The sequence below is a fragment of the Pleurodeles waltl genome, chromosome 4_1 (genome assembly GCF_031143425.1).
Source record: "Pleurodeles waltl isolate 20211129_DDA chromosome 4_1, aPleWal1.hap1.20221129, whole genome shotgun sequence".
NCBI classification, from domain to species: Eukaryota; Metazoa; Chordata; class Amphibia; order Caudata; family Salamandridae; genus Pleurodeles; species Pleurodeles waltl.
This window is the reverse complement of record NC_090442.1, coordinates 152,882,559-152,906,776: the sequence shown is the minus strand read 5'-3', so window position 1 is coordinate 152,906,776 and position 24,218 is coordinate 152,882,559. Positions and strand designations below refer to the sequence as shown.

The 24,218-nt window shown below is 41.7% G+C and overlaps 1 protein-coding gene and 1 long non-coding RNA gene across 3 annotated transcripts in view; one reads left to right on the top strand and one right to left on the bottom strand.

Annotated features, from left to right (window-relative positions):
- The window catches only part of AGBL3 (AGBL carboxypeptidase 3), a 480,467-nt gene that overhangs the window by 76,395 nt on the left and 379,854 nt on the right, over positions 1-24,218 (bottom strand). For both annotated transcript variants that reach the window (XM_069227938.1, XM_069227936.1), the window contains exon 19: positions 1,462-1,510. In XM_069227938.1, coding sequence (XP_069084039.1) covers positions 1,462-1,510 — 49 coding nt within the window. The remainder of the gene's footprint in view (positions 1-1,461; positions 1,511-24,218) is intronic.
- The window catches only part of LOC138287490 (uncharacterized), a 153,345-nt gene that overhangs the window by 116,402 nt on the left and 12,725 nt on the right, over positions 1-24,218 (top strand). The window lies entirely within an intron of this gene.

The window sequence follows — 24,218 nt, the reverse complement described above, 5'->3', positions numbered from 1 at the left end:
TTGTGTCAAAAGCCTATAACAAAAATAAAGTTCATGTATCCGGAAAAAAAGTACATATGATTCCCTAACTCATCAGAGGAATGTGGTCCTTATTCATTCCTGGCTGTGCTTTCCCCTGCAAGGAGTACTCTTTATCTTGGCTACGACTCTTTCATTTCAGCTCTCATTCAGGTCAATGAAGATTGTGAAATCATCTTTGGATATCACCTGTGACATGCAGTTAAGTTCTGCGCACTTAGAAAAATGCACATCCTGACAAATGCCTGCGAAAAATTAATCAGGTGGTTATTGTGCTGTGTATCCTTCACTCATCTGATGCTCAGTATTCATCCTGCCCTTCCTGCAGCACAGCAAGTCATCCCAAGGCCAGGGAACATCTTCAGATACCTTCTGCAACTAGCCCCTGATAGGGTGTGCAGAAATACAAGAAAACAAATTCCCACTACAATTCCTCTCAATGGCTCAAACCTTTAACCACAGATTGATCTTCTTTCACATCCTTCCAAAGGCTGATGTGGGCCCACAATGGCCTCCACAATAGCAAACGTTATTCTTCTAAAATTGAGATAGCCTAAGAGTTTATAAATTCCTGCTTTTCATACATGGCATTTGTGCAGTTTCTAATGTATTATTTGTACATTGTGCATTGGTATTCACCTTCCATTCTGCAGCCTGTACTGCACAATACCTACTGACACCTACTTCCTCCATAGCCTATGGGATAGCTAAGATGAAGTTCAACATGTAATACCAAAAAATGTCTCAGTGTTATGTCAAAAAAGCATTTTTCCTGCCTCTGTTTTTAGACAGGTGAATTATGGTGCTGTAGTAGCACAGCTAAAGGGTGGTGAACCACCAGCCTCTCTCAGATATTTGTTCATCTATTTCCCCGCAAGCAGGCTAATCCCACTTGCCTTCAAACATCCTGTGTTACACTTAGCCTGGGTGGAAGTAAGGCAGAGATGGTGGTTGGGTTGATTCACAGGATGCCAGATACCAGTTTTTCATTTCTACATTTTGGAGAAGGATGAGAGGCAAAGTTAAGTATGGCCACACTCTTACTCCTCTGTTCCTCCGTAGCAGCTGAAAACAGGGGGAAGGATAAAAAGTGAATAAAAGCTTTCATTTTCACCTTGAGGTTCAGAATGATATAGATAACTCAAGCTTCGCTCTTGTTGACTATTTGATGTTACTCAAAATCCCTCAATGAAAAACATTGCAGATAATCACTGTTATGCATTATTAATTCGATATATCAACTACAGCATGTGGATCAGAGTATTTCACAGTGGATCACAAACACTATGGTTTTCTAGGTATATAGGACAAGCATCTACCCAGAAAATCTAAGCATTGCTTAGTTTAAAAGATCAGGATGCTCTGTTCAGTTTCCTCTTCAATTCTATGCACAAAATAAAATTAACATTTAATTAATAATGCTGTAGAAAACTGTACTCTCACCCAGAATGCTTTCCAATAGGCCGCAATGTTGATAGCGCTGGCTTTTTCCCTGTAAATTATGGAAAGATAAAAGAAACGTTTCAGAGCATTCATGTTTGTATTGCTTTTTGAATGTGCATTCCCAGCCATTCCTACTGCTCGCAATTTATCTCTATAATATCCCTATAGCGAATAGCTCTTCAGGCTCATATTGTTTTTCTGCAAGTTAAATGGTTGACTACTGACTCAGCAAAACCAGTTTAAGGGATAAATCGTGACAACAGGGTTATTTGTTTGAAGTCTTTGACTATCTAGAACTACATATATGCACCTACTACATTCTTATAAACCGGTACCAACAAATTCTCCATTTAGTTAATTGATGTCAAGTCACTGAATCAACATTTTGGTCTGGTTCTTTGTAATGCTTTTAGGGACCATTATGCGTCCAAACTCCCCCCAACCCCAAAGAGAAACTATATAGGATCTTGATTGTGGAACAAAGCTCACTGGGTTGGAATGGTGGAATGTTTGTTGCACTGGTAAAAAAATGTCAGGTAAATCCAGATTCAAATTATATCAGTATGAGTTTCGACAGAGGGTTCACATGACCCCAGTGATGCTACATAAGATGTATTCATATAGCCCAGACTCGTGCCCCAAGTGCCAGGGAAAAGCTGACTATAAGCATATGATGCTGGACTACCTTGTGATATCTATGTATTAAGAAACTGCTATCTGTTCTATGAGAGCCACAATTGGTAGCCCAGTTGAACTAAAATCTCAAACATTGTGTCCTTGGGTTACATCAATGGAAAGGAAAGAGAAAACGAAACATATGTTTGCAGCTTTGTGTATACTCCTGGCCCGATGGAAAACTGCGACGTGAGAAGTCCCATAGCTAGATAGCACAAGCATTTGCAATGCAAAGGTTCTCGCATTTGCTCGAGTTAGAGGTATTAGAGTTGTAAATTCCTAACTGGACTTTTATTGCCACATAAATTGAAAATGAAAAGTAAAACAGTTGACATAAGCAAGCTGATTCAAAGCACCACGGCCGCCATGAGCGTGAGTGCGAAGGAGAGACACAAAAGTGAAAAGAAGTTCGCTTGCTGTCAAACGTATTGGCAAAAGTGCAAATATCCATGTAACAGGGTCGGTGTCCCAATGCCGCCCCACGGAGGGACAAACGTAAAGCATTTAACAATGATAACAAAGTATTTTGGAAAGGTAAGCCCACGAACGAGTGATAGTGATGGGCGTGGTTAAAAGCAGATGTTAAAAAAAGATGAATTACAACATGTCAGAGCGCTTGCGTGCTTGACCTGAAAATTATGTGCTGGAATGGACTGTAGTGTCCGAACTACACATAGTCAGACCCTAAGGCTGGTGATTAAATAAATCAATGGAGGGGTCTGTGACAGCTGTTTCCCAGATACACTAACTCCATATTTCAGAGGTAATCTGACAGTAAACACTGAAATGTTAAACAGGATTTCTGTGTTGCATATTGTATAAATTGTTAAAGTCTGTGCACTGCCTACAAAGAATTCACCATGGGTACATGGCGCACCTTGTTGGGTATATGTTGTGTATTCTATGTGAAAAGTAGATTTTTAAACTGTTAAGGTCCTGGAGCGGCCTTAAACCACCACGTTACATTCATTTAAATTTTGAGATATATAAGCACACCCTAGCTCGAAGGCATTGTACAGAAAGATTAAAAAAAGCAAAGTTCTTCAAGCTAAAAAAAAGAAACAACAAATAGCAATACAAATATACAATCAAAATAAACTTCCTAAGTTAAATAAAAGAAAAAGGGAGTAAATATTGTAGGTAAAAAGAGAGAACAGAAAAAGTGCAATGACCCTGTAGGACAAATCAAGGTTAGGTGAGAAAACATAATTGTAACCTTAGGCACAGCACAGTACATTGGAAAAATAAAGCGGAAATGTATGGTTTGAATGTCTTTCTTTGTCAGATATGATGTCTGGGAAAGCTGTAGCCCTACTTAAATTGAACTTGCAAAAGAAGAGGTAACTAGGACAAGTAAAAGAAAATGGAATGGTGGGTACCAACATCTAACCCCTAATCACAAGAATGGCAGCTTTAAGCAGTACCAAGATGGAAGAAGGCAGTCATAAAAGATAGCAATGCTGCTGGCAATTTAATGCTATGTGAGTGTACTAAGAACCTAAACAGTGAAGGATCAGATGACATTATGTATCACTTTTTTCTGCATCCCTAGTGCCAGTCACTTCACTGTTTTTAAGGTGAACCCACCGCATGGCAGGAAAAAATAAGTGCAAGTATGATGTAAACCATCCCTTCTGATCACCCAGTGCACTCTATATATATAATTATCCAGATATTTCCTAATTTCTCCTGTCTCATGACTGGGATGAGGACTAGAAATATGAGATCTTTGTTGGGCCCTGACCTCATACTCATGGTCCCCTCTATGCTGGGCATGGGAGTCCTGGACTGAGCTACATGTGTAAGATACAATCGGAAGATAGGCAGTGATCCCCATCATGCTAATGAAGCTGCCCGAATCCGTACTTCGGGTGGTGAGTACTGAGTCACTATTGCACATGCAAGAGCTTACAGCTTCTGGTTTGTTTGAGAGATACTTTAATAGAGCGCACCTATGAGACAAGGTGTTCTTGTCTGAAAAAGTGCCTTGTTTAAATTGTCTGGGATACAATATAACCTTTATTAGGTGTAGCCAGCTGAGGAAGAAGCGTTTTGTGGAGGATTCCTCTTCCTCCCGTTCCAGATCTCTTTCACATCCTGTTAGTGTTAAAGGAGGTCTATATGACACTCTGATTAAAGCTTTGAGGACAGAATAAGAAAGATAATTTTTAAAACAATGTCTTGAGTGCAACTTCCTGTTTTTACAACTTCAAAACCTACACAAGGGAAGGGTACTTAAACGGATTCCTCAGCGTCTGAGGAAGTAGAAATAGAGGCTACCTCTTAGGCTCTGAGTGGAGAATATTGCCGCAGAAATAATGCCTGGAATTCTTTCAAGAATATGCTACAACATGGGGCTTCCCTTTGATAATGTCCACAGCACATCATTTAAATTGGTCTTATCGCAGTACCAGCATGCTACATCTTTACACCAGCATGTATTAGAAGCTAGATTTTTTAAATGATCCTGATCGGATTAACTGAAATAGATTCACATCTGGGTTGTATCCAATAGAAGAAAAAGAGGAAGCAATTCCAGAAAATGATCCATAGATGGTGGGCAGCCTCGTTGGTCGCACCTTGATGGCTGAAGAAAGTATTTTGAAGGAACTGACTGACAGGAAGACCGATTCAGATTTAAAAAAAAAAAGTCCTATTCTGATTTGCACTTTTCCATGCGAGCAGAGCTATATGGAGGGTATTCCAGCCAAACCCTTATCTCTAATTCTAAACAACATTTCAAGGCTATTCAAGAGAATCAGTGTTCCACTTACCTGTAAACCATAAAGAGAGAGGTGGAGTTTCTATCTATTTCCCGATTTTGTATGTGCATCTTCACTGCTAGAAGATGCAACTGCAGAAATCAACTCAAGGGGGTGACATAGAAATGCAGCACAAAAATCAGCAGCTTTGGACCTACCCTTCAAAGGACTGAAGCTCTTTGGTTTAAAGCTACAAGTAATGTTTCAACTGTTTAAGGGGAAAAACAATTCTTCTTCTTTACGTCAACTCCCCACTTCCTCAGTGCCAGTATCTAAATACACGAAGACATTGTGGCGGGAATTTCAAGGAGCAGTCTACGTTGAAAGGAAAGCCTTTTTTAACCAAATAAAACTCATTGATCCTGACTATGCCGAAGAAAAAAATAAACTGACCAGATGAAGGCCGGTTTTCATTTCATGAATCCACTTCAGACCCTTATGTACTGAAAGTTATCCAGGAAGGTATTCAGACAGATTATGAGTAAATTCCATCAACGACTGACTGGGAGTATACATACAGCCTGCCCTCAAAATCCAGTCAAGAGAGAGGCAATGGTTCCAGCTAATCATATTCCCATTCTAAAGGGATTCTACTCAGTTATGCTGGTTAAAGGATGTCATCAAAAGGATATAGAAAGTATTCTTCAAGATAAAGACACTCCAGAGGATAATCTAATTCAATCTGCAAGGCCCTTTCATGATTACTTTGGATCTCATGGACACCTTCTTCCAAATTCCCACTGCAGTACATCATCAGAAGTTTTAGAAGGTCTGTTGTTTAGAGAAGCATTATCAGTTCCAAGTACGGCTGTTTGGTATCAGATCTCTCCAAATAATATTTACAGAGGTGTGCTCCCTTGGTTGCTCTGCTACATCTATGAGGGTGTCACATTTTCCTGTACCTACATGATTAGCTTGTTTGCCTTTAAAGGTCTGCTAGCCTGACTCAACACAGACTATTCATGGTGTCTCTTCTAGTGAAAGGAGCACAGAGACTTAGACTAGTGATTTACTCTATGCTATTATAATAGCAAGCTCCAGTACGTCTTATACTAAGGGTACAGGTACACATGGCATTCATGTTTCTGGTAGCTTGCGCAAGACTACATCTTTGCTCATTTCTGGTTCATCTGCTCAAAAATCTGAATCTTACACCTGAACTTCGAGAAAAAGATTGCAAAAATTCTATATACAGCTATGCTCCGGTATTGGTGGATGAAGCCTGAATCCTAAGCCATGGACCCTTTTTTGCACCCAGGCATTACTCTGATAGTATTAACAGTTGCCAGTGCAACACTGAAGGATCTTTCGGTGCAGGACACATAGGCCCTTATTACGACTTTGGCAGTCTTTTTCAAAGACCGCCGAAGCTGCTGCAGCCAGCATACTGCAAATACTGGCGGTATGCTGACCGCCATATTTGGAGTCGTGGCCGGACTTCCACCCATTCATGCATCACCTGCACCGCCACGCCAACAAGACTCCGCCTGCCATATTATGAGCCGTAATACGGCTTGGCAGAGTCTTGCTGGCGTGGTGGTGCTGGTGGTGCAAAACCACCAGGGCCCATCCCTCCCGGACGACCAGCTTGCCAGAAAAGGTAGGGTGAATGTCCGAAAGGGGTGGGGGGGTGGTGAGTGTTGGGTGCATGTGTGTGGTGTGTGTGAATGGGGGTGTCTGAGTGCATGTTTGTGAGAGGGGGTGTCTGTGTGCAAGTCAGTGAGTGATTGGGGGGGTGCATGTGTGCAAGTGTGCGGATGAGGGTGTGTGTGTGCCAGTGTGCGTATGTGGAGTGTGTTAATGTATGGGTGCGTGGAGGGGGTGGGGGAGTGAGTGATTGTGGATGGGGTGGGGGTGAGTAAGTGTTTGTGGACGGGGTGTTTGTGGGTGCGTGTATGCGGTGCAGTGTGGGGTGTGTGTGTGTGCGTGTCGGCATGTGTGAGTGCGAGTATATGGAGAGGGGTTGTGAATGCATGCGTGTATGTGATTGAATGTGAATGTTAGTGTGTGTGTATGTGCGGGTGAATGGGGGTGTGTGTCTGCATGTCGGCGACTGAGTGGGGGTGTCTGTGTTGAATAATGTGAGTGAGTGGGGGTGTCTATGTGCATGTATGCCTATGCTGAATGGGTGTGTATGTTAATGTATGCATGCGTGAAGGGGTGTGAGTGTGTGGATGAGTGGGGTGGATGTGTGCATGTGTGGGGATGTGTGTGCATATGTGTGCCGTTGACAGGAATGGAGATTACTGTCGCCGGGTGTGTGACCGCCAGGGTTTCAATGGCGAGGTGACCGCCACGGAAAGCCTGGCGGTTTGCAGCCTCATAATCCAGACAGCACAACGGCCTGAGTCCTGCCGCCAGTTGGAGGTGCTCATTGCCGGCCAGGCGGGGTTGTGGAGGCTTGGAGTCTGCCACGCCTCACAACTCGTAATGTGGCGGTCTTCACCACCAGCCTGTTGGCGGTGATGCCGCCACCTTTACCCTGGCGGTTTGGTGACTCACAAACTCGTAATGAGGGCCATAGTGTTACAAGTGAAGTCCGTCTTCTTCAAAATGGGGGGAATCATCTGTACTCCTTCGAGCACTGGCTTATTTTCATCCTATTCTTCAACAAGAACCAAATGTTTTCTTACCTGTAGGAGAGGTTTTGCAGCTTGAAGAGTTTTCTGGATTCACATGCGGTGCATTACTCCATCATCTGGTGGTTGGGTCCATAAACGTTGTGATACCACTTGAGGTTACAGTGCTGTGCTTTACAAATGCTGATCACTTGCTCTAGTCTTTTTGTGTGACGTCAGACGGCGCCCTATAAGTTCCTGATTCTTTTTTCTTCTTCTTTTTTTCTTTCTTCCCACCTTTTTGCTTTTTGTCCCATTTACAGGGAGGTGGGTGGGTCGCATAGGAATCCAGAACACTATTCAAGCTGCAAAACTACTCCTACAGGTAGGAAACAATTTCGTTTTGCAGCATGAATCCTTTTCTAGATTATCATGCTGTGCATCAGATCAGTGGTTCCCAACCTGTGGTCTGGAGACACCTAGGGGGGCCATGAAGCCTCCTCAGGGGGTCCATGACTGCTTAGAAAATTAAATAGTATTAACAAATGAATGAAGTGTATATAAACAAAGTGGCTAAAAGTACAATTAAAATTTTTAAAACATACTGTAAATGTCAAATTATTTGAAATTGTAGGCTAAATATTAAATTAGTATCCTCAGATTGATTTGTGGGAGCAATGCATCTGCATCAAACAGAATATAGTATGGGCAATGTGTGGCTTCAATTGCATTTAGAAAAGCTCCAACCTTCCTAATATTTTTTTTCTTTTTCTTTATATTTGTTTGCAAATTCAATTAAATGTGTTATCATTTGTGTATGTGTTTGGTAAATCCTTCTGTCTGTATTTTATGTGTATTGTTTTGTGGTTCAAATCGTCAACAATGTTTAGGCAAGGATCCCCGGCTTTCAGTAATGAATCAGTAGGGGGGGTCCTCGGATTCCACTAATGATTCAGTGGGGGTCCCCAGGTTCCAGTAATGATAAAGAAGGAGGTCCCCAGAAGTTAAAAGGTTGGGAACCACTACATTAGATTATCCCCTTCCATGGGTTGTTTGGGATGAAATGTGGATGAGTTGGCAAATAGGTGTCTTGGTACCTTCTGACCTACTTGTGCTTCCTTGTTCATCTGAATGTCCACACAGTAGTGTTTCTCAAAAGTGTCAGGGGATGCCCATGTTGCTGCAGCGTAGATTTCCTCAATGGGCATGTTTGCTAGAAACGCTAGTGTTGCACCCTTCTTTCTGACTGAGTGTGCTCTGGGTCGCGCAAGTAAGCGTTTTCCAGCTTTTGGTGTCAACAATCCATCAACCAATAGTTGCCTTAGACACTGTTGATCCCTTGTTTGTTTTGGCGAATTATATGAAAAGTTTGTTTCCCTTGCACAATTTTTTGGTTTCTTAAAGCCCTTTGAACGTCTGGAGTGTGTAATGCCTTTTCGGCTTGCGTCTCTGGTTCCTGAAAGAAAGCCATTAGTAGTATGCATTGATTGACATGGAACTGTGTCGCTACCTTTGGTAGGAAGTGTGGATTAGTTCTAAAGACCACTTTCCTTGTGGATTTGCAGGAAAGGCTCCTGGACTGTCAGTGCTTGTAACTCGCTGACTCTGCGTAGTGAGGTGATTGCTATTAGAAAGGCTGTTTTGAGAGTGAGCTGCTTTAGGCCGATTTGTGCATAGGTTCAAATGGTTCTATCATTATCTTTGTTAACAGTGTTCAGGATCCATAATAGTGTTGGTGCAGATCATGATGGTGCCATCCTTTTCGATCCTTCTAAGAATCTCTTTACTACTGTGGATGTAAAGAGGCTTGTTCCTGATGTGCCCCTAGTGAAGGACACTATTGCTGCTAAATGAACCTTCAGTGATGCATAAGTGAGACCACTGTTTAGCAGGTGGGTGAGGTATAATAATACTATTCTTGAATCCATTCTGTTGTTACTTGAGCACCAATAAATGTATCTTTTACATTTTCCTGTGTAGCATTTATGTGTACTTGGTTTCCTTGCTTTCCTCAGGATTTCCATTGTCCTTGGAGGGAGCTGTAGGTGATTGAATTCTAAGTATTTAGAAGCAAAGCTGCTAGGCTGAGTGTGTCTGGCTCTGAGTTATATACTGGTCCGTGTTGTATTGTCAGTGGGTCCTTTCCTGGCCTTAATGTGATAATTTGTCCCCTGGACATTTTCTGTAGCTCTGTGTACCATGTCTATCTTGCCCATTGAGGGGCTATGAGGATGATTTTGGTCCTCGATTGTCTGGCCTTCTCCAGCACCCTGGAAACCAGGGGAATTGGAGGGAAAACATATGCAAATGTCCCTGACCAATTTATTGACAGAGCATTCCTTTTTGTATCGGGGTTTAGAAACTTGGAGGCGAAGTGTTGGCATTTCGCATTTGTTGCTGTGGCAAACAAGTCTATGCTTGGTGTTCCCCAAATGCTGGACGACTTCTTGTTTTATCTCCCACTCATTTGAGATGGTTTCTTGATTTCTTGATTTGTCTGCTTCTGTGTTGAGTTCTCCTGGTAGGTGAATTATTTGTAGAGTTATTTGCTGTTGTACTGCCCAGTGCCAAATGTCTTGGGCTAGCTTTGATAAGGTAAAGGATTTTGTTCCCCCTTGTTTGTTGAGGTAGAACATGGTGGTTGTATTGTCCATTTGTATCAAAACAGTTTTGCCCAGTTTGTATCTGCGTTGTTCTATACGCCACGTACCTTCAGGGGGCCTATCTGAGCTCCCCAACACTTGTGTGATGCGTCCGTTGTTATGGTCACAGTTTGGGCTGGTGTCTTGAATGGTCTCCCTACGCTTATGTTTGTTAGATTCCACCATTGAATCGCTCTGTGTGTCTTTGCTGTGACAACCACTAGATCTTCCCAGCTCCTTGTGGCTTGTGACCATTTGTTTCAGATCCATTCCTGGATGGGGCGCATGTGTAGTCTTGCAAGTGGTATCAATGGAATGCATGATATCATCATGCCAATGAGCTTCATGACAGTTCTCACTATCAGAGACTGACACTTCTGGTACAGATGAGTCTATTTCTCGATGGCCTCTATCCTCTTCTTAACCCGATATGCCCTTGCTGTCTTGGAGTTTAGTGTTGCTCCTAGAAACACCTTTACTTGCTCTGGTTGAGGTGATGGCTTCTTCTGGTTTATCATGAAACCCAGGAAGTAGTGTGTGCATAACCATTTGTATGTCGCTTTTACACTTGTTCTTTGATTGTGCTTTTACCAGCCATTCGTCAAGGTACGGGTAGACATGGATTCCTTGTCTTTTTAAGTATGCTGCTACTGCAGGGAGGACCTTAGTGAAGACTCTTGGCGCAGATTTAATGCCGAAGAGCAATACTGTGAATTGGTAGTGTCTTTTGTCTAAGACAAACCAGAGATTTTTCTTGTGACCTTGGTTCATAGGAATATGCAGGTATGCATCCTTTAGATGTAGGATGGTCATGTAATCGTCTCGCAGCAGCGGTATTACCTCTTGTAATGTTGTCATTTTCAAGTGTTGTGTTCGAGTCAATTTGTTTATAAATCTGAGGTCCAGGTTTGGTCTTCAGGTTAGATCTTGTTTTTGAAATAGAAAATATGGTGAATAGTTCCCAGTGTTTACCTCCTGCGTTGGCAGGTGTGTTTGGCTCTTTTTGAGAGTAATTCCTTGACCTCCCTTCTGAGCTGTCTTTGTTCCTCTCATCCGAAGAACTTCATCTTTGGAGGTATTTGTGGAGGTTGTTTCATGTTCCATGCAATATCTGTGATAGATTATATTCAGGATCCACTTTTCTATCATTATGTTTCTCCACCCCTAGGGAAACCCTTTGATTCCACCCCTCACTGGTGCTATATTTTGGGCACTTTTGTTGTGGGAATCATTTGTTTGATGTTCCAGCGTCCTTCAGGGGGGAAGGAGAGGGGTGTTGTTTCTGCTTTGTATTAAAGGGCTCCCTACCAATGGGTCTTCTGCTGGGGATGCCTCTCTTGTGTGTGCCCCTGAAATGCAGTGCTTCCATTGCTCTTACCATTTTGTTGTCCTTCTTTATCTGTTGCACGGTATCGTCCACTGCATGTCCAAAAGGAGTATCTCCTATGAAGGGCATGTTTATTACAGAAGCCTGTACCACTGATTTCAAACCTAAGATCCTAAACCAGGTGTGTCTTAGGATGGTTCCAGTACACATTTGCCTGCTGGCTGTATCTGCCACATCTACTGCTGAATTTAGGCATGTATTCGCAATGCCCTTCCCCTCTTGTATGACAGCCTTTGCCCTCTTCCTGTATTCCTCTGGGAGATGTTGCACAACACTTTTAATTTCCTGTCACTGTTGGTGCCCATAACGATTCATGAGGGCATTGAAGTTAGCTATCCTCCATTGTGTAGTCGCCTCTCTTTCCATTTTCCTACCCACTAAGCCCAGCCTCTTTCTTTCATTCTCGGATGGTGGCCCGGTGGATGTGGGTGCATTGTTTCTTCTCCTCACAATGGTGACAATAATTAAACCTGCAGGAACATTACCCTTGATGTATTTCGGTCCTGAGTGGAATGTTTCTCTCTCTTCTCCACTCTGGGTGTGACTGCCCCTGTAGTGGCTTGTTCCCTGAAGGCCTCCTTACCTTGATCCAGGATGCTAGGCAGCATGGACAGATATAGATTCCCCTTCAAGGCTGTCATCAGGGTCTCTAGGAGGAAGCATGATCACTACTTCTCCTCTTCTTCCAGTTGTATGCCATGGGTTTCAGTAGCTCTCTTTACCAGGATGTTGTACATCAACAGGTCATAGGGGTAATTATCTATCCCCTCTTCAGGTGATTCGGCGTTGAGGTCCTGCTATGTTTCATCAAAATGGCTCGAGTCATTGAAGCCCTGTGCATATTCTGCGTCTTTGATTTTGAAGAACTCCTCCTGTTCTTCCTCGTGGAGTTCTGGGGTTGCTGGTGCCTCCAAAGCCAACTGATCATCCTCAGCCTCCGTAGCTATCGAGGGGCTTGCAGGGATACTGAACGTTTTCAAGGAATCATCTAATTACTTCTTTCTCCGAATGAGAGCGGACATTTCTGTTTCTGTTTCTAGCTTCCTCCTCTTTCTTGAGCTCTTGTGCCTTTTGGTCCACTTTGTCCACCGGCAAAGTCTTTCCTTTCAGTGTTGCCGGCTCCCCCATCTCCGACCTTTTCAACTTCCCATTCATGCAGGGGCTTTCGTCAAGTCCTTTGATGGCACGTTTGGGCCTTCGGTATCCCCTGGTCGGGATCAGTGCGGCTCTTTCAGCTTTTGCTGACCTTTGGTCACCCTTGGTTTTGGACCGCGGCTACTTTTGGATGTTTATGTTCTGTGGACTTAGAGTCGGAGCATTGCAGTGGCTTTACCTTTTTTCTGTCGCCGTTTTTGTGCCCCTTTTCATTGTGTCTAAGTCTTCTCTGCTTCAGGCTAAAATATTTGGACGTCTGAGTTTCCCCCTCTCACTGGTTCGGCCTCCTCCACATTCTCCTCCTCATTACTTGAAAGGCCTAGGTGTCGAAGTGATTCCTGCTTCTGAGCCGCTGCCATTGTGTAGTGCTCAAGCATTTGCCTGCCTCATAACTTTAAAGTCTTCAAGATTAATTCAGCGCAGGCCTCACAGTCTTGGTCCCTGTTGTCCCTTGGTAGGCAAAGGTTGCAGACCTCGTAGGGGTTTCTCTTGGAAAATTTGTGGTGACAATTGGGACAAAACTTAAAAGGTGTTTTTTCCATGACCCCTTTTCTTCCCCCACTCTTCATTCTCCGTCGAGTGTGACCTTTTCCGGTGGTGTCCCCCAATCGGGATGAGGTCTTGTCAATCCTCTGCTAATTTTCTCCTCTTCCTCGACATCCACTTTGATCTTCTTTGATGTTCTTCACAAATCTTGAAAAATCCAAAAACTGGTCAGAGCTCCTCCATCATGCTTCCAGACCCAACAGTGGAAAAAAGAATCTGAAGATGGCGACCACACACAGGAGCTTCTAAGGCGCCGTCTGACATAACACAGAGGACATTAGCACCAAAAGGTGGTCGACGACACCCAAGAAAAAAATAAAAGAACTAGAACACAACGTTTTTGGACCCAACCACTAAATGGTGGAATAATGCACAGCATGTGAATCCAGAAAAGTATTCATACTGTGAAACATGCGTTACACATCAGTGGCTATGCCATATACAAACAGTCAGTGAAAACAAATGTACACATCTTAACCTGGTGGGAATGAAGTTAGGAGAATGGGTGGAACTTTATTTGCTATACCTTGAGATTGTCCAGAGAATCTGCAGGCAAGCATGGTCAGGCATAGTGTTTTTACAACTGAGGACCTGTTTCTTTCTGCGTAAGAAGTTGGAGGAGTCCTTTCTCAATGTATTTGCCTCTCTAGATAATCCACAGCTGCCCAGGTTTTGCTCGCAATTTCCTATTCCAGGAGTCTGCGGAGGGAACACCCTGTCTATCCTGTCTACACTTTGCTGCCTCTTCTTCCTTATGCATTTCTCCCTATTCCACTTATTTCCAGTCTACTATTGTGAATCCAGTATGAAGCAGTGGATTGTGGCCCTCCCATTCTGGCTTCACAGGGTTTGATTTCCTCTCCTTCTTCCAGATCTTCTAGGTCTCTAATCCCTTTCGTCTTTGAGCACCAGGTACTCAGCCTCTTCAACGCCGGCTTCTATCAGTTTTGACACTGATCGGGCCAGGTTGCAGAGTAAAGGCATCCCAGTACACCAGCCAAACCTATCCAGACGCCTTCAACAATTAAGGCATACTGTAAGCATAGGACTTTTTCAAAATTTCTGTTCCCTTAGATCACCATTTCCAATGGACTGCAACCCTTGTTCTATCTGTTAATGAGTAATATGAAAGGAATTTAGCAATTTAGCTATGGCACCTCTTAAGACTCAATTTGCAGTAATGAACAAGTTACTTAATTTCAGTAACACATTATCTGGTAGAGACAGGATCTAGCCACAGATTCCTTAGTTTAGAATCTTTCCCCAGGCGTGAGCCTGGATCTGGAAACTTTTTCCATAGTATGTCTGCGCGCCAGCAGAGGACGTTTCGCGACTTTGTATCGACATCGCCCACCGGATGTGATGCCAGCGGAGTCCATATAACTTCCCTGCCAACGTCAGTTTCTTCCGTAACTATTTTCTGCACTCAAAACGTGAAGCCACACATAGAAACTGCCTATTGAAACAGTGTGCTTTGAATAAAAGACACCCTTGTATCAAATAACGACCAAATTCTTAATTGTAGGTGTTGACTTCCATAATGAAATCTAAGATAAAAGAGGAACTCAGTCCGCAGAGCGGCGAGGATGGGAGGGTCGTTAAGGAATCTGTGGCTAGACCCTGTCTCTACCAGATAATGCGTTACCAAAGGTAATCAACTTGTTCATCTGATAGAGACATCTAGCCACAGATTCCTTACTTTAGAATCAGATACCTGAGCATAGAGACCCGGAGGAGGGACTGCGAACTGAGACCTTTGAAAAATCTCTAAGCATTTTAAAACTAGTCTAGAACAAGAGAAAAATACTAGATAATCATATTAATTAAGGGGAATAATAACATACTCTATGACATCAAACCCTGTGGAAGTAATCACAGGTAAATAAAACCATCAAACATGAGAACATAAAAATAGGCTCAGCCATGTTAGCATTTCAATTGTGTGTCATTAGAGACTTAACCATATTGAAAGTCTTTTATCCAGAAGAAAAGTGGTCTAGCACTGGATAAATAAAGTAGGCACTCGTAATAATACCCATAAGGAAGAAAATCTTCATCAGTAACAGAACTGTGTAAAAGACCACAGTAATAAAAAGTTATAAAAACGTCCATTACATGGGCACAGCATCACCCATAGAATATACCATTAAAACAATGTTCTTAGAACAAAAGCAGTCTAAAGTAATGTAAAAGACCAGCATTTATAAAAATGTAGTTGAGCCCCAAAATATTTCACGGCTAAAGACTCCTAGGAAGAACTACTGATAAGGCGTTGTAAACAATCAAAAACATGGAATAAAGAAAATCCATGTTAATATGACCCACTGGAGTTGGAGGCATACTAACAAAATTGAATATTAAGCTACTTACTCCCTTAATGGGATGTGAAGCCATATACGAACGCCCTGTCAATACTGTGAAAAGGCTCACAGTAATGTAGTTGTAAAGACAAAGAAAACATGGCTAAGAAACGTGCCCATGATGGTAGGACAGCATTACAAAACGAGGTAGTGAAGATAACTCTATTTGTTCTTATATATAGACTGAAACTGCAACAATATACAATTGCCCTCGTTAAAAAGATGTTGAAGACAACAATAATAATCATCTGGCATATAAATATGCTTTTCCCAGGAAAAGTATCTGATATAATAAAAAACATCCTGAAGAAATGCCCGTGATCAAGGTCTCTCAGACCGAAACGCGTTGGGCGGGTGATTGTTGAGCTGTAAACGAAGTTAACGGAGCCTGAATTTTGTGAAATAAGAGATCCCGGAGTGCGGTCGTTCGTAAAGTATTTCGTGAATGTTGTTGATATATATATATATATATATATATATATATATATATACATACCCACTGACATAGGAGTGAAATAACCAAACGCTTATGCAGTACCAGAGACATCTATATAAATATATATATATATATATATATATATATATATATATATATATATATATATATATATATATATATATATATATATAACCTTAGACACTCCTTCCAATATCAGGAGAACCAGGACACCTCCAATATGAAAATTCAGTTTATTTCAGCACAAAATCCAACGCGTTTCGGCAACAGCCTTACTCATGGACACCACATAAATAAAGTGCTTCACATATATACAGCCCAAGTTGGTCATAGAAATAAAAATAAGAGTGAAAATAAAAGTAAGAATAAAAATAAAAATAAAAAACAGACAAATCCTAATACACCCACAGCAGAACACATGTTTGTGGTGGCCATCTTTAAAGTAACAGCTTGCTTTGCGCCCATAGTGCACACCCGGGGACCCTGATACGCAGCATCCCATATGGGGAATTGCTGAGAGCCCGGAGGAACTGTAGTGAGACAGCAGATTTCCAACAGGAATGTGAGGTAATGTGTGAAAGATTTAGAAGTAGAGGCTATGGGGTTAAAGTCATTAATCAAGCTAGACGGAAAGTAGAGTCCTTGAAGAGAGATGATGTTTTGTATAGGACGAATGAGAGTCAGGTGAAGGACAATGACCCAATCAGATTCATTACGACATACAACAACCAGTCTTATAAAATACGGTCTATTCTTAGCAAAAGCTGGCACATTCTACAGACTGACTCCACTATAAACAATTGGATTGGTGACAATCCTCAAATAACCTTCAGGAGAAATAGATCTTTGAAAGACAATTTATGTCGCAATGATGTAACATTGAAGGGATATATGGAGAATACTAAAGTGGCAGGTTTTGCTTGTTGTATGAAATGCAAAGCTTGCAGAACTAGTAACAATTGTAGAACACTAAATGTTCCAGGGATGTCAGACAGTTTTACAATTAGGGGGAACTTTAATTGTAACACAACTTATTGTGTTTATTGTCTGATATGTCCATGTGACAAATTGTACGTGGGGAGCACGATACATAGTGCAAAGAAAAGAGTTCTGGAACACAGACGAGCTATCAAGAATTATGATAAAAACTATCCGGTAGCGAGGCACTTCTTCAAGCAACATTGTGGTAATGAGAATTTATTGAAATTTGTGGTCATTGATCAAGTCAAGATCAACAAAAGGGGTGGTAATAGAGTAAGGACGTTACGTACTTTGGAGTCTAAATACATAATTGAGTTTGAGACATTGGAACCTGTAGGGCTGAATTCGAGTGAGGAACTGAGCATCCATCTAGAGTAATTAATATATTTTGAGGATATGTGGAGTTTTGTAGTACAATGAGCATTTTTTACCACAATAGTATTTTGTAGTGTTGGTGTTATTTCAATGTATATTAAGATATGGAGAGGTGTTAATTTTCTATTATGAATGAAATTTGTATGTCCACCCATTTGGGTTAATAAGCCATGATGCACTAGTAGAACGAGGTCGTTTATGTATAACATCAGAAATGATATGGTATCCTCTAGGACAGTTACTTGCGAATGTATATGCCCACTTGGGCAGTACAAGATACAATGGTAGTAATTGAGATATGGGTTTGAGTACTAAATACTTATATGAAATATTTTATAAAATATATTGGATTTTAACTTGATAAAATATATATGGATATTTTTACTCAAACGTCATGGAAATGAAATATGTAATTGTAATATTTATTTGAGATATTTAATAATTGAATTATTTTATAAATTTGCAATAGTGTATCAAATATTTATTTATTTATTATATTTTTTCTACCATCTGTTTGAAGAGTAACATCATGAGAAGTAACTTTGAACAAGTCTTTTGATAATGTAAACCTTATGAGTGATATCAGTGTGATTTAAAAACTATTTAAAAACTATTTAACATTTATTACAGTGTATTAAGATTGAATGTGCACTTTAAAGATGGCCACCACAAACATGTGTTCTGCTGTGGGTGTATTAGGATTTGTCTGTTTTTTATTTTTATTTTTATTCTTACTTTTATTTTCACTCTTATTTTTATTTCTATGACCAACTTGGGCTGTATATATGTGAAGCACTTTATTTATGTGGTGTCCATGAGTAAGGCTGTTGCCGAAACGCGTTGGATTTTGTGCTGAAATAAACTGAATTTTCATATTGGAGGTGTCCTGGTTCTCCTGATATTGGAAGGAGTGTCTAAGGTTATATTAGGGTCTCTCGGAACCCATCCAGGACCGCTGTGTGGAGCACCTGCATTCCGGGACTTGGTTACGAAATATATATATATATATATATATATATCATCCAAAAATTGGCAGTGCACTCCATCAAGGTACGAGTAAATCTTGGTTTAATTCAAGACTTGAAACAAAAGAACAATGCGTTTAGACCGTAAGGTCTTTTTCGAGTTCAATTGACATAAGTCAGGAAAATAAATAATAATGATCAAAGAACATGTTGACACCATAGAAAAGCCTACACTAAAATGTGGAAATATATCTAAACTGTGAGGAGTATCTAATATGAACCCTTGAACACCAAACCAGCAAATTCTTAAAGTCCTCAAAAAGATCCTTTCTGGCTTATGCAGTCTCCAATATACCAAATTGAGAGGAACTGATATTACCATATCACAGGTAAAAGTAAATATTCTCCTCAATTAGTGTAGATTAACAGCTAACTTATTTGACAGTGCAAAAGGGACTTAGGAAACAATACCCTCAGTGTTGCAGATTCCATATAAGCAATCTCTTTGAACAGAGAATAAACATTATACTGATGCTCCCAGAAAGCTGATAATATTTCCAGTTCCCTATAAGGGATACTAGTAAAATTCCCTAGTTTCACAAGTTAGAAAAAAGTAAGTCTCTGCAGATGGAGAAATTCTGTACCCTCCATTAGAGGTACATTCTATATAACTGCTGTCTAGCATACTAGCAAATACTCAAATACTCAACTTAGAGTATAGTATATACCATAAAGCTAACAACTCTTAAGCACAAGCTTTTCTTCAGAGTAAAGTAAACAATATCACCTTAATTCAGGTGTAGTAAAACGTGGCAACCCTCTAGGAGGTTATTATTGACAAGACTTGAAGCAGAAAGTCATTACTTCACATCAAGTAATGATGATGAAGAAAGAAGCCTTAAACATCAGGCGTGAAAAGCTTCATAGGGTTTCAGGGCACTATATTACTCAATAACAAGTTAAGTAAAAGTAGCACCTCCAAAGAACGACCCACCGGGCGGTCCAATGAGGTTACCACAACAATTATATATATGTAACAAACAAAGGCTCACTGCCTTGCCCAATCCAAACTCTTTTGAAAAAATGTGCAAGAACACTGTACTAAGAGTACAGAAGTTATGAACTAGACCAAAGATACAGAGGAACCAAGATAATTTGGTGCTCCACCTTTGGTGCTCCAACCCTGCTGTCTCGACACTGACTTAAAGCTAAGTCAGCCTGGGCACCAAATAAATTGGCATCATCAAAAAGCATGTCAATCAATGTAGATTGGACTGGCTCTGAAAACCCTGAAGTAAATAACCAGGCACGGCGATGTAGGGCAATTTTAGGAAGTCATAGTGTGACCCACAGCAACAGTGGTGTCCATGCTGCAGCGATCAATTAATTTAGCTGCGTCCTGTCCGTCCTGAACCATAAGAATAATAGTACTCCTGATGTCTTCCTGAAGCAAAGGTAAAATATTCACTAATGAGACCCATAAAAAATTAGAGAACCGTCCAAGAACATAAGATGTGTTCACAGAGCAGAGAGCAGAACATGTGGAAGAAAAATATGTCTGCCACAGACATCTAACTACTGGACTCTCTATCAGGTGGAACATGTGGGAGAGAATCCAGATCATGGGAAGCTAAAGCGGCCTGTGCCACCAAATGTCGATGAGCGGAATGTCTTATTAGACAGGGCAGATCACCAGGGGCAGGTCGGTGCCTATGGAATATTGCCCGGTCAACCGAGGCCTCTGTGTAAGGCATAACCAAAGCTCCCAATAAGACATAATGTAGTGCTCCACAGTAAGGAAGCACTGGTTCAACACCTGTGTGACTCTGATGGAGGATCTTCAATCTTTAATCAGGGGATCTGAAGCTAATTCCACTGAAGGAAGCGCCAGATCCAATGCCTCAGCAACCCTTTTTAGCATGTCTGCAAAGGAGGAGCTTGCTTCCGTAGTGTGTCCAGGGGGTGAAAGTAGGCCTGAGGCTGGAGAAGATTCCAAGCCACTAGCCGTAGCTAGGTCAGTTAAGCAGCTGTCGTCTCTATCAGGGTTCGACTTCTCTACCGCCTGTCCATCATGTCTCTCAGTAGGACCAACATGAGGGAATTCTTGTGGAGGAAGGCCAGGGATGACAGGCATCACTGGTGCCGTCTCTGGCGTCGACTGACGTTGAGAATGTGATTCCTCAACTTCGATTTCAGATGAAGAGAGGGATTCAACTTCGATCGGCACCACCAGCAGAGTCACCGGAGTCGTCTGATCGGATACCGGCGGTGGAAACCCCAAAGAGGTCTGCACCAGTGCTGTACAGCTTCTTCAACTGACATTAAAAGCCTAAAAGTAGCCAAGGGCGAACCCGCCGGCATGGATATAGTCAAGGCACTTCGTACCTCCTTGGGACCTACAGGTGCTCTAGAGGGAGGTGACTGACCAAAGATAGCATGAAGGGAAGCATAATATTCACGCACCTGGTCCAGAGTTGCTCCATCTCCTGGATCAGAGTTGCAGGCGTGGAAAAGAAGGAACTGACTTTGGGCTGTCGGCGGGGGAGTTATATGGACTCCGCTGATGTCACATCTGGTGGATGACATATACATTGAGTCATGCACCCTCCTCTGCCAACGTGCAGACGTACTATGGAAAACATTTTTGGATCCAGGCTTGCGCCTGGGGTAAGATTCTAAAGTAAGTAATCTGCAGCTAAATGTCTCTATCAGAGAGGAGCTTCTCAGGAGCTTTCGGATGTACTAGTTAAGGATGAGGTTCTTGGCTACAGAATTCTAGGATGATTTTCTAATGCTAAATCCTTGATGCAACTTTACCTTGGGACTTGTCTCATTTTGAAAGCCGTTCAGAGATTTCCCAATGACCATCTTTCTTCTGTAGAGCTGATGATTTTAAACAGGAAGGTAATTTAATTGCTGGCTATATTTCGGCTTATAAGACTGGTAAGCTGGGTGGTTCTTTTTGTATACACCTCTATATCTCAGGGCTTTGAAAAATTGAATACATTTAAATCCTGATCCTAAATTTCCTCCCACAGCGAAATCCAAGGCTCATGGGGACCAAGAAGTCGAGTGGTTGGGTTCCTGCAGCCAGCTCACTGTTGGCTCCCGCTGCAGATGTGATGGAAGCATATAGTTGGGCAGGTTGCCAATTACTGCAGACAGCAGGGCTATAAGATGGCAAAGATGCTGTCAGTGTGTGAACGCCCAACCACACCTCCATAGACAAAGGAAGCAATTGTAGGGGAAGGCCAAATCTTTTCAAGGGGCGAGGATTACCAGGCAGAAGCCTTCAGGTGGACCTATGACAGAGAGGCAAGGGAATGAATCATAGGTGGAAATATGGATTCCAATCAAGGTTTGCTTCGATGCTGGAAAGATGGAGCTCTGAACTTACAATAAGTATATCAAGGCCACCTGTATGAGAAACAGACCAAGAGTGCTGACAGGACTGGTGTGCTGTTACATACCATCTCTTCTCCTTTTCAGGGCAAACAAAGAGTGAGTTCATAAAGCTCCCTGGATTACCCCCAAAAGAAGTTATTGATTTTACGATTGGTACAAACAAGAGACTATGAAAGTGGAAACCAGACATTTTTGGAGGAAATATGAGACTAGGAAAAATAAATTTGGTTGCATTTTGATGTGTGTATGATATGAAGTAATATCCTCTATTCATGGAATTTAAAAAATAGCTTATGCATCAGCTATGCCTCTGTTCTTACATACACTATTTAACAATGGTGTTAGAAGTAGGAACCTGATTCTACACGCGGGGAGCCATAACTAAAAAGTAAGCAGAAGGGCAACAGCAATTCTATCAAGTCATCCAAATGCAACAGCAGCTGGCACCTACAGAAAGTCTTTCTATGAGCAATGCAACTACATAGTGGCCACCTTTCAGCAGCCTGGGAAAAGGAAAAGAACTGAGTCTCCCATATCCATTCAAATATTTGGTCCGATGTAATACAGAAATACTCACCAAGAGATAATCCAGAATACTTCTTTCCCATCTCTGAAAGAGGGGCTAAGAATGCATTGTGGCCTCAACGCAAGTTGAGTCATTATTGGACTCCTTTTGACTGGAGATACACAAACACCTTACCAAGATGTGAAATCCAATAGCACTACAGCATATACAGATACAAAAGGAGCTGTTCTCTAAAGGCTTGGATTCAATGAACATATAGGCAATTAGTTCAAAGTATCAGACGCGATCCCAATGAAACACCACATCAGTATTGAACCAAGAACCTAGATGACAAGTGCCTAAACAGATTCAGTGTTCAGGATGTGGATGATGCTCCCATGTCCTATTCTATACAAGATGTGCCTATCCGCGTCCAATCCTACACAGCCATCACCAGGTTTCAGGCATGGTGCCCTCTGCAGGTAAAATGCCACCACTTTCCAAAATGCAATGTACTGGTAGTTGCCTCACAGATCCAGTTCTGTTTTGAGGATAGGAGATAAGGTCAGGTAGGTTATAGGGTTATAGTACTGCCCAATGTTGTAAATATCTGGTGAGACTGGTGGGTTATTTATGACTTCAACGAAGATTTCAAAGATGCCGACCCAGCACTACAGGTATGTGACCTTTACTTTCACATTGTATAATTCATCGAAGTATAAATGGTTTTGTTAAAAAAGTCACAGAATGTTATTTCTTTGCTGCTGATCAGAAGTAAAGATGAGAGCTAACACAGTACTCACCTCTACGTCTTTAACCGAATCTACGCTTTCTATAACAGTGTCCAAAAAATCACAATTCTATGGTAAAGGCAAAAGAGGGAGGCACTGGCCCAATGGAAATACATTGATTTATATGCCCGATAGACACTAAATAAAGGGCAAACAGCAATGGAAATGTGTTCTAGCTTCCTAAGATGGCAATATAATCAATTAGATCAGATTTTTTTAGGAATGAAATTCACCATGTGAAATGTTTTTGAAAAGTGGTGGACATTTGTAGCCAATTCTCAGTGTAGAACAGACATGGACTGTTGTTTTCACTCTATATTTGTTAATCACAATCTCAGGATGAACCTGAAATGCGTGTATTTCATAGTGTGAAGGGTTTACATTACCTGTAAGTACACTAAAATTTCTTCCAAAATTCTGTTTCTAATACAGCCATTAATGTTTTTTTTAACATAGACATTTTACTACAAACGTGAATTGCATGGTGCTTGAGCAAAGAGACGGAAGAATTAGTTACTTACTCTTGGGAACACTTTCTGGTGGATACTCTAACAGCAGATTCCTCACCTTTAGAATATCCTCAGGTGCCCAACTTGATCCAGTCTCCCGGATCCCAGGTAGATGGAACCTGGACCAATGTGAGCATTTTAAATCGATCCTTCAGCGGGAAGCCATATGGAAGGCAAAGATCTAGAGTATGACAGAGGACTACATCCTTCTTCAGCACAGAAAATAGTGGGAGTAACATCCTGCCCCTATCTCTGAGACTGGAACTCTCTCAATGGCCCCTTGGGAAAGCAGAACTCGCAGCTCTTGTGGCAAGATGAAAGGTGCTTTTTTAGGAGTGATTATGATGTAGGAGGATGCTGCAGTGAGTTGGAAAGAAATCAAAGGTTAGCCCTGCAGTTCGATCTGAAGGAACCATTTGTCAGGATGTAATGAATTGTCGCCCTGGGAAAAAGTGATGGATTGTGCCTCCCACAGAAGGAGCATGCGTCGTTAAGGGCAAACTAAAGCAGTTAAGAGGCTATTGCTGCAGGGCAGGGGGTCTGAAAAGATTGATGCCCTTGGAGTCTGAACAGTTGCTGCGTGATCCATCCCAAGAACTGGGATGACTGCTGAAGGGTCAGAGAGGCCTGGCGCCGCATGGATGTCAATGATTGAGTAATCGCAGAAAGGTCAAAACTGGTGGG